Raw genomic sequence first — 12,126 nt, forward strand, 5'->3', positions numbered from 1 at the left:
AGAGAGAGAGAGAGAGAGAAAGAAAGAGAGAAAGAGAGAGAGAGAGAGAGATAGAAAGAGAGAGAGAGAGAGAGAGAATTGATATAAATACTATATAGCTATTTTTTCTAAAAGTTTCATTTTCAAAAGTATATGTTCATATGTAAATACAGACATGCACACACACACATGAACATACAAATTTCTTTCCCTCTTATTTTCTTTATGTATTTGTATATATATATGTGTGTGTGTGTGTGTGTGTGTGTGTGTGTATATATATATATATATATAAATATATATATAATCAAAATAATAGTGAATGTATGACAAAATTAATGGAAAGTACAAAAAAGCAGACATGGATAAACGCATTACATCAGTGAAGAGTTAAACCAGAGTCATTATGCTTTCAGCACTGTGAGAAATTTTGGTATCACTCATCTGGAAAGCAGTAGACAAAACAAAACAGAGTAAGGTCTTTCAGCTGAAAACACATGCGACAGAGATATAGGATGAGTAAAATAAGCACACACTGGTACAGAATATTAAGCAAAATATCTGTACATAGTATAGGTGCAGGCATGGCTGTGTTGTTAAGTAGATTACTTTGCAACCACATGATTTTGGGTTCAGTCCCACTGCACAAGTATCTTCTACTATGGTCCCAGACTTACCAGTGCTTTGAATGAATGAGGTTGAGAAGTGAAATCCTTACCACAAAGCCAAACCTGCACCTTTAATGTTTAAAAAATCCTGTTATATTTTTGTAATTAAATATTATTAGAAATTGTATTTAAAAAATTGTTAAAACCTTTTGTGTATTGCAGAAGTGTAACCAATTCGTTGCTCATAAATTTTAATAACAAAATCTTATGTGCACCCACAAGGGTCATATGGACCCCAGTTGGGAACCATTGTACTACAGCAAGAAATCTGTTTTGCTCTTGCCCTTTCTCTCATCCTTTACCCCTCTCTACGCCTTATTCTCATTGCATAAAGTTGCACCTGTCCCCACTCAGAGTCCATAGTCTCACAAGGTGCATGAAAATTTCACTCGTGCTGGTAGCAGGAGAAAAGCACCTTGTACATGCTGTAAAGTGGTTAGCATTGGGAAGGACTGCAGATACTAGTGCATAATGCATTCCTTTGGGCCATCAGATCCATCAAACTGTGTAACCGCAGTCAGTATGGAACATGGTTGTTAAATGATGATGATCATACTTACATATTTGGATGCACAAAATATACAGAAATATAGACACATACATATATACATGCCATCTATCTATCTATCTGTCTGTCTACACAGGTATTTGATAATGATGATATTTGTAAAGCAAAAAAATGAAAATGAAAATCTCCCTCCCCACTAAAAGAAAAAGACCCCTAAAATGGCTGAAGCATGTAAACAAAATAACAAACTTTAAAAGATAATAAATGTTTCTTCATTTTTTTTTTTTTTCATTTTTGCCCATTGACCTGCCACCAACATCATCACCATCACCCACTTTTATTTCTTTTAAATCCCAGCTGCCTGCTTGGTTGGTTAGTAGAGATTTACTAAGGTGAGGTAAGGAAGCTCCTTAAAAATCAACACTGAACAACAACACAATAACAACAATTACTACCACCACAAAGCAATGAAGCGAGAATGAAATGACTGTTGTTTTTGTTGTTTTCGTTGTTGTTGTTGTTGTCATTGCTGTTGTTGTTGTATTAGAGTAGTTTATTGTATTTACACAAAGTGAATAATGAGCATTCAAAACCAATGCTGCAATCATTGAGTCATTATTTACATTTCAATAACCATCATGTATAGATGCAGCGATGGTTGAGAGAGAGAGAGAGAGAGAGATGGGGGAGAGGAAGAGAGAAAGAGAAAAATAAGGGGCATGTAAAATGTAATAAAGTTGACCCTATATGCATTGTGTGTATGTGTTTTTGTCCATGCGTGCCTATATATATATATATATATATATATATGAATGTATATGTGTGTGTATGAATGTATATGTATGTACATATATATATGTATGAATATATATATATATATATATATGTATATATATATGTATGTGTGGATGTATTTATATATATATTTATGTATATATATGTGTGTGTGTGTATATATATATATGCATATCTAGATATATATATATATGTATATGCATGCCTATATATTTATATGCATATCCAGATATATGTGTGTGCATGTATATATATATATATATTGTAAAATGTAATAAACTTTATCCTATATGCAGAGTGTATGAGTGTATGCAAGAGAGACAGAAAGTGAAGCATGTAAAGTGCAGTGTTGAACCTATATGCAGTACACACACATGCATATGCATAAATGTATGTGTGTATGCATGTATCTTTTATCTCTCACTTGTTTAGTCATTAGATCGTGGTCATGCTGGGGCACTGATGTGAAGAATTTTTAGTCAAATGATTCTATCCCAGTACTTATTTATTTTAAGCCTGGTACTTATTCTATCAGTCTCTATTGATGAACTGCTAAGTTACAGGAATGTGAATACACCAACACTAGTTGTCAAGTGGTAGTTGGAGACACACACACACACACAAGACAGACCTTTTTCCAGTGTTTTACTGGTACTTATTTTATCAATCCAGAAAGGATGCAAAGTGCATGTGGACTCAGAACATGAAGTCAGGATAAATTCCGCTGAGCATTTTTCCAGGCATGGTAACAATTCAATTTATTGGAAAGGGTTAAAAGAGGAGACAGTCAAAATCTAAATGATATTTTTTCCAATGTTTATCTTTTCATACTTTTTACTCAATAAACTAATTAAATGTTTCAGTCTATTTAAGAGGGATTTAGAGAGCTGTCTTATTTGTAACATATCTTAATTAGTTTAGCTGATAAAATAGTTTCCATGGTTGAGCTGGAAGGATTATTTTACATAATCTGAAAAATCAGCAGCCGTTCATGATTATAAAAAGTTGTAAATATATTTGTGTGTATGTGTGTAATCATGTATATGGATTGTTTGTATATGCATATATGTATATATGTGTGTGTGTGTGTATGTACATGTATATGTGTTTATATATATATATACATATATATATATATATATATATATATATTTATATAATCTGTATTATGTGAATGTATATGTGTGTGTAGAAATTGATCACATTTAATTTTTATTAATATATTGACAATGTGAAAATGCCATTTTATTACAAGAACCCTGGCTGTTGCTCTGTGTACACACAAACACACACACACATACACACATCCAACAGCCACATCCTCCTCCTCCTCCTCCTCCTCATCATCTGTATGCTTTCCATGCTGGATGGGCCATTATATTTAAGTCAGTTCCTATTTTGAACTACTTGCTAAAAATGCCCATAAACTAGAAGCCAAGGGACTTAGACTTGTACAAAAAAGAGTACAACACATTTATGGCCCAGGTGTTTGCATGATTTAAACAGAAATGAGCTAAGACCACTCAGAGTGGTCAGTGACATGTGTTTGAAAAAACACAAACAAATGCAGGTATATCAAATACTATACAACATATAAATTAATGTCTGATTAAAATGGTCTCCACTTCTAGAGAATGTGTCTCAGCAATTGAGAACAGTTCTATGAGAACAGGAGATGATCTCAAAAAATTCTCCAAAGTTGAAGAGCCATTAAAGGAAATGACAGGCTTATTGTCTTGAGATAAGAGGACAGTCATAGGGACATGTTTCTAGCTCAGTAGCTGTCATCAGCATGACAATTGTCCAGTCCAAGGATCAGGTAATGTCTGTGATGCTAAACTGGAACAGATTAAGTCTATTATCCCTAGAGGACTTTGCTTGAGACACCCAAAGGCCTGATGGTGCATGAGGTGCCATTAAACTAAGCAATAGATTAAGGCTACGCTAAAACCCATCACACTTCAAGGGACAAAGTGGAGGTGGTAGTATTAAACTGGATTATAGATTAAACTGTGACAGTATTTGGCTTAATGGTTAGAGTGTTGGGCTCACAATCATGAGGTAGAGTTTGATTCTTGGACTGGGTTGTGTGTTGTATTCTTGAGCAAGACATTTTATTTCACGTTGCTCCTACTCACTCAGCTGTAGAAATGAGTTATTACATCACTGGTTCCAAGCTGTATTGGTCTTTGCCTTTTCCTTGGATAACATCAGTGGCATAGAGAGGAGAGGCTGGTATGCATGGGCGACCGCTGGTCTTTCATAAACAACCTTGCCCAGACTTGTGCCTCGGAGGGAAACTTTCTAGGTGCAACCCCTATGGTCATTTATGACTGAAGGCAGTCTTTACCCTTCACCCTATCTTGTAGCCTACTACTACTACCACCACTGATGCCATCTTATCTTCTGTTGTCTCATCATATTTGTCCCTGTCCATTTTATCTTCCTTTCTCTCTTAATATTTTTAGCCATCATCATCATCATCATCATTTTTACTTTTAAAAATTTATTCTCTCCAGGAAATGTCCTCACAAACTTTGTTTCTTGGCTTACCTCCCCACCCTCTCCTCCTACCCCCACCAATCAATTACCACATGGTTTGTATCACATCGGGACAACTCACACTAATCCTATTAACTTCTACTACACCCTCCTCCTTCCCTTCTTCCATCTGATCTCTCCTTATGTAGTCAACTACTGATACCATCGTTAAAACCATTCCTGACTAAATTACTCTGATATTATTCCAATATGATCTCAGATTAAGTCCTTCTCATTCTGTCCAAGGGATGGGTGGTGGTGTGAGGTGGGGTGTCGGGATGGCATATGAGTTTTCTGTTTATTGTTTTTAATGTAGTTTTTATATGTGCATTTTTTGTTTTTATTTATTTATTTACTGGATGGTCATTACCAATTTTGTGAGTGAAACCAGTCATTTCTACAGAAAACACACACAAAAACACACACACACTATATACCAGTGCCATATTATATACACCACCTACTCACATAGACACTACTGTACACATACACTATTATGAACATATGCACACACACACACACACACACACACACACTCATGTCATATTGACCAGTGGCCAGCCATCAATTTGTGCTATCTAATTCTATTCTGTTCAATATTGGAGTCTCAAAGGAAGGAAGAAAGAGAGAAAGAAATGAAGAAAGGGAAGCGGGGAAGAGAAGGGAGGGAGAGAGGGAGAGATAGAGGTATAGAGAAAGAAATGAAGAAAATGGAGAACAGAGGGAGAAAGAGGGGGAGGGATAAAGAACTGAAGAGATGCAGGGGAATAGAGGAAGGGAGAGAGAAAGAAATGAAAGAGAAGGGGAAGATAGGAGGAGGAAGAGAGGGAGGGATAAAGTTGGAAATAAAGAGAGGGAGGTTTAGAGAAAGAAATGAAGGGAGTGGGAAACAGGGAGAGGAGAAAAAGGAGGGAGATAGAGAGAAATGAAGAGAGAGGAAGAGAAGGAGAGATAGAGAAAGAAAGCATGCTTTTCTACAGTTAACCAAAAAATGTAATAATGTATTGTACAGGAAAAGACAATCATAATAATAATTATTATTACTCACATTAAGACAAGGCCAAATATTTATAAGAGGGAGGGTGGAAGGTTTGTTGATTAAACCAATATCCATCTCTGGTGTTTACAAGGGAATCCCTATGAGGTTATGTGACAAGCTAGAAATAACAGCGGAGTTTTGCTACACCCATATATTGTCCTAAAAACAGAAGGAAGCACTCATTGGATGTATAGTCTGGGATAGAATGAGATGATTGGGCACAGCTGTTTGGATGCTGATAATTTTGGCATGGCTGACTGGACATTCAGCCTGTTTGGGCATGTGTGTGCATAGAAGTATATGCAGAGAGAGAGAGAGAGAGAGAGAGAGAGAAAAGAAAGAAAGAAAGAGAGCGATTGAAATTTATTAATCAAACACAATTGACATAAACACATTCCTTTTCCTCATAACCATAAAGAGAAATATACTTGAAGACATAAACAGAGAGAGGTGGGGAGAGAGAGAACATTTGATGTCAAAGAAGTTGGTGTTAAATCAAGAACACCAAATAGGTGGTGCCAAAACAAGTAATACCTGTCTAGGATACTCTATAATTGAATAAAAAAAAAGTTGGGCTGGTCATGGCTGGGATGCCTTTGATTGTAGGACAATATGAGAACAAAACTTTTGATACAAACAAAGGCACCAACTATTTGTATCAAAAGTTATGCAATGTAAATTCAGCTTTGGTTGTGTTTGATCTCAGATTATAGTCAAGTAAAACTCTCCTGGATATTACTGTCTCAAGTTCTAGAACTCATTGGGACAGTAACCTGGTTTCCCTGGTGGTATAAATGTCTGAGATCACAACATTCCCCTGGAATGGTGTGCTAGTCTGTCACAGGAATACTCATTTACAAACAAGTGGACTGCAGCAACATGGAAGGAAGTGTTTTGCAGAAGAACACAATGCCAAGATGTCCAAGATGAAACCACAATCTTGCGATCTTGAGTATAACATCCTAACCATTATGCCACATGCATTTATGTCTCAGTAATGTGAGGACAAGACAAAATTGCTGAAAATTCTGTCACTTACTCATGCATTTTACCAGTTCTGGATATGCATATAAATATATAGGCATGCATATACATATATATATATATCTAGATATGCATATATATATATATACACACACACATATATATACATAAATATATATATAAATACATCCACACATACATATATATATACATATATATATATATATATTCATACATATATATATGTACATACATATATATTCATACACACACATATACATTCATATATATATATATATATATAGGCACGCATGGACAAAAACACATACACACAATGCATATAGGGTCAACTTTATTACATTTAACCCTTTAGCGTTCAGAATATTCCATTAAATGTAATGCTTATTGATTCACATTGTTTTGAATTAATCATGCATTATCTTGTATCCCTGAGGTTTTGATGATGTGATTGTTTAAAGTAGCATAATATTGTCGGGTAGGTGTGAGAGCCTGGATCTGGTCAGCATGAACATAAAACAAATGGAATATCTTGGCCAGATGTGTCCAGTTTAAATGCTAAAGGGTTAATCTAGGATTGTACCAGTTCTGTCATTTTGTCTAGTATTCTGTCAGTTAATCTAAGATTCTATGAGAGTTATTAATCTAACATTCTACCAGATTTGTTATCTAATCTAGCATTTTACCATTTTTGTCATTTAGCCTAACATATCAAGTTCTGTTGTCATGAATTCATAAGAAGCTCCCCTGGCAGCTATTTATATAAATTTAAGATCGTTACAAAAATAATTAGGTCATTGATGTCCTGCAATGACACAAATTAGATTAGTGCAATGAAAATATAATTTTATGCACAAATGTTCTGAAGTCATTTAAAAGAAAAAAAGATGCCCCCCCCCCTCACAAAAAAAAAAAAAAAAACTAGGATGAACTGATACACAGTGGAATAGCAGAATCCTTAGAGTGGTGAACAAAATCCTTTTTAATTCAGTCATCATGGTCATCATCACTATTGTTTTAATGTCCACTTTTCCATGCTAGCAGGGGTCAGACAGAATTTGTTGAGATAGATATTCTATGGCCAGATGTCCTTCCTGTCAGCATCTTTCACCTGTTTCCAAGTAAGGTCATATTCCCCACGATCAGATATGTTTCCCAAGGAAATTAAGGAATGAAGGGCTAACTTGAGGGCCAAACAACAAAATATATACTCCTTTCTCTTTACTTTTTTTTTTATCTTTGCTTGTTCCTGAACTGAATTCCGAGACAAGCGCAGAAACCTGCTTGAAATAGCAATCAAATCTTTTCCTGATCTCCAACCCCTGCTTCTCTGCATTTACAATCAAGGTTCCTAAGCTGCCAAAACCACTCAAGACATTGGTGTTGTGTATATGAAGGTATTGTTACTGAAGGAATTGCACACACAAATGATTTTTATGCTTCAAGGAGGAGAAATTTAACTTTATAGACTTTCCCTCTTCTAGCTGACTTATCCAGCTCAAAAGATGGTTGATTGAATGAGCTCAGTCACAAGGATCTGCACTAGTCATCAGGGAATCAGCTCACCAGATAGGATACTCTCCTTATACCACTGACCATCACCTTCACTTGATGGGCAATCCTGCTGAAATGGCTCAACTAATGACACAGTGTGCTTCTTTAACATGACAATGTTCACCTCCTCACCACTAACTGGATCAAAAATGCTATTCAGACACTTAGTTGGGACATTGTTATATTGCACCCACAGTATTCTGCTGATGCAGCATCTTCAGATTATCACCTTTTTTTGGTAGTTTTCCAACAGTCTGCAAGGTGTTTTGTTCAGCTGAAAATAACAGTTTGATGAATTGACTCAAGACATGATGATTTCTGCCATCAAGGCATTGACAAGCTAGTGGAATGTCAAGAATTTGTGAATAAAGAAGGGGAGTAAATTATTGACTAATTTGTTCAAATCATTGATGAAATATAAGAATTAAAATAAATGGAAACCAAAAAACAAATGAATTTATCTGACAATCTATCATATCTGTTTAATCATATAAGCACAGGCATGGCTATGTGTTAAGAAGTTTGCTTCCCAACCACACAGTTCCAGGTTCAGTCCCACTGCATGTGATCTTAGGCAAGTCTTCTACTATAGACTTGGGTTGACCAAGGTCTTGTGAGTAGGTTTGTTAGATGGAAAATGAAAGAAACCTGTTGTTTATATATATATATGTGTGTGTGTGTGTGTGTGTGTGTGTGTGTGTGTGTGTGTGTGTGTGTGTCTTTGTGCCCCCCACCACCATTGCTCGACAACTGGTGTTAGTGTGTTTATGTCCCTGTAACTTAATGGTTTGGCAAAAGAAACCAACAGAATAAGTACCAGAGTTTAAAGAAAACAAAAAGTACTGGGGTCAATTTGTTTAACTAAAATCCTTCAAGGCAGTGGCCCCAGCATGGCCACAGTCTAATGACTGAAACAAAGATAAACAATTAATTATTGTTTATAGATTTGTTTAATTAATATTGATCTCAGGCTCAACGACAATAATTTACTGAAACAAGTGAATATTAGAAATGAAAAGTGTCTTTCCCAAGATACTCCAAGAACAGGATAGCCATTGGTCAAACAAGCGAAAAAGGAAAAAAAGAGAGAAAGCGATGCAAACATTGCAAAGACATGCAAAATTGAAATGTAATTGACAATGTGAGGGAGTAGCACTTGTGACATCACCAAACAAAGTACATGCAGATTAATTATCTTGTTCATTTCATTAGCAATTGGTCCATTAGACACCTGTAACCAACGATGCTAGTGCTAACTAATTATGACATGAAATTTAAAAATGAAAACAAACAAATCAATTATATATGAAAATAAAGAAAAACAAAATGGAAAAAAACCCCATTTAGAATTTGCCCAATGGATTCTGAATAATTAAAACTTGCTTAATGATATTTTTTTGGTCAGATTAAATCTTATTTTCCTCTAGATTGGTTGGTTAATTGCTATAATTGCATCATTAGGTCTCATATAGGCTCAAACTAGTGAAGACACATAATGTTGCTATTGCTTCTTTCACCATTTTTATTATGCAATTTTCAGTATTTCAAGACTAAATTTGTTGTAAAATAGTGAATGAAGTATTTAAAATAAATACAATATAAATCTCTCTCTCTCTTTCTCTTTCTCTTTCTCTTGGCCAGGGGTTCTCAGCTGGGGTCCATATTAGATTTTATCATTAAAATTTATATGCAATAAACTAGTCATACTTCTACAATACAAAAATATTTTAACAATTTTTTTAATACATTTCCTAATAATATTTAATCATAAAAATATAATAGGATTTTTAAAATTTCAAATGGTTATGAAGGTCCAGTTGAGTAAAATGCAAATTAGAGCGAACTATAGGCAAAAATTAGTTGGGAATCACTTGTCTAACATCACTGATTCTATGCTAATCACCACCATGTGAATAAAATATCCAATGACATAGAGAATGGTCAAGGCAAAAACTGCTTTTGTTCATAGATTTAGATTAATGGTTCTCAATCAGGGTCCATATGACCCTTGTTGGCTGGAGGGGGGGGGATCTATATAAGGTTCTGTTGTTAAAATTTATGTGCAATAAATTGGTTATACTTCTACAATGCACAAAATATTTTAATTTTTTTCATACAGTTCCTAATAATATTTATTTATAAAAATATAATCGGATTTTTAGACATCAAATGGCTAGGAGGGTCCATTCGAGTAAAATAGGAACCAAAGGGGTCCATAGGCAAAAAAATGATTGAGAACCACCGCTCTAGACCAAAAATTAAGAAGCAGAGTGGTGAGGAAAGATTGACATAGGGTAGATAATTAAAGAACTAAAGGACCAGTCAACTACATTAATTTCAGACATGAAGAAAAGAATCAAATACATGAGAAAAAAATAGATATGGAATACATATACATACATATCATCATCATCATATATATATATATATATCTAAGGAATTTCTTTTAATTTCTGTTAAATAAATCCATTTGCAAGGCTTTGGTTGGTCCAGGGCAAGAGTAGAAGATGCCTGCAGTGGGACTGAACCTGCAAGATTGTGGTTGGGAAGCAAATTTCTTAACCACATAGACATGCTTGCATTTCTCTCTTTCTACATATATGTGTGTGTGTATATATATACATGAGTATGTGCACACACACACATATATATTTACATATGCATATATATATATATTTATATGCAGTCATATCTTTATGTATATGCTTGTGTGTGTATGTGTGTGCACATGTTTAAAATTACATACATTCATGCACAAAAAGTATGCATTTCAATACTCAGAACTATGTTCAAAATCAAACATATGTTATTATTGATGTTGATGCATGCGTGCGCACGCGCGCGTGTGTGTGTGTGTGTAGGTCTATAGCTGAAAATATAAAGAGCTTCTGTAGCCAAATTGCAATTGTTAATTGTATGTTTGACAAAAACAGTGAAAGATATAGCTGGCAAGTGTTTGAAATCTTGGCCAGAACACAGACATGCGCATATACAAATACATACATATGTGTGTGTGTTTGTGTGTGTATATATATTCATATATACATACATTGATATATGTGTGTATGTATACACACACATATATAAATATATATATATATATATATATATATATATATACATACATATAATACACACACACATACATGAGATTTGACACATTTCCAATACATGCATATGTATTACTCACATATTTACAGGATTTTCACTCCCACAAATAATGTGTGCGTGTGTGTGTGTGTGTGTGTGTGTGTTATTGTCTTCTCTTCTATTTTTAATTATGTGAAATCTTCCTGTAGGGAAGAAGCTGATTTCCAACAAAGATACAAAGCTACGTCATTGGAAAGTAGATAACAAAAACAAGCTCACATCTTGAACTTGAAAACAGTCTTGCATATTTTTACTGTTCCACTTACAGATCATGTCTGTAATGTGCATGTTAGCTGGTTGAACTTCTTTTCTTCTGAGAACCTCAGCTTTTTCAGATTGTTACTTAGAGATATATTCACATCTGTGTTGTATGCATGTACAGTTAAGTGAGAACTAACGTACTTGATGTGATAAGCCAAGAAAATTTTGATTAATGAACCCCCTACCCCATCCTTTACCCACCAGTGATGAAAAGTATCATTTATGGAATACCTAAATCTGGTCAAACAATTTAGCAGAGATAAATATGTAAGTAACTCTGTATGTATGTATGTATGTAAGCATGTTTTGTTGAACACAACAAAAAGAAGGCATGCATTAGTTTACAATGCAATCCATTGAATTTTTCTCATTCAACATCTCATCACCATAATAATGGAAATTAAAGATAAAAATATATGAATAAAACATATGCATACAGAAGAAATATAGATACATACATAGCCAGAAATGTGCACCCCTCATGTCAGCTACGGCTAAAATGATAAAAATCCACAGAGAAAAGCAAATCTTATTCAAATGTTGAAGAAGTAAATCAAAGAGCTCTCATATACATATGTACACACACACACACACACACACACACACACACACACACACACACACACACA

The 12,126-nt window shown here is 34.6% G+C and overlaps 1 protein-coding gene and 1 long non-coding RNA gene across 3 annotated transcripts in view; one reads left to right on the forward strand and one right to left on the reverse strand.

Annotated features, from left to right (window-relative positions):
* The window catches only part of LOC128250913 (uncharacterized), a 154,408-nt gene that overhangs the window by 31,857 nt on the left and 110,425 nt on the right, over positions 1-12,126 (forward strand). The window lies entirely within an intron of this gene.
* The window catches only part of LOC128250912 (forkhead box protein J3-like), a 70,513-nt gene that overhangs the window by 17,073 nt on the left and 41,314 nt on the right, over positions 1-12,126 (reverse strand). The window contains exon 2 of one of the 2 annotated variants that reach the window (XM_052977020.1): positions 11,956-11,991. The exons of the other annotated variant lie outside the window; for it this stretch is intronic. Within the exon in view, the coding sequence (XP_052832980.1) occupies positions 11,956-11,991 (36 nt within the window). The remainder of the gene's footprint in view (positions 1-11,955; positions 11,992-12,126) is intronic. 2 annotated transcript variants of the gene reach the window in all.

This window comes from Octopus bimaculoides, chromosome 26, assembly GCF_001194135.2.
Source record: "Octopus bimaculoides isolate UCB-OBI-ISO-001 chromosome 26, ASM119413v2, whole genome shotgun sequence".
Taxonomy (NCBI): domain Eukaryota; kingdom Metazoa; phylum Mollusca; class Cephalopoda; order Octopoda; family Octopodidae; genus Octopus; species Octopus bimaculoides.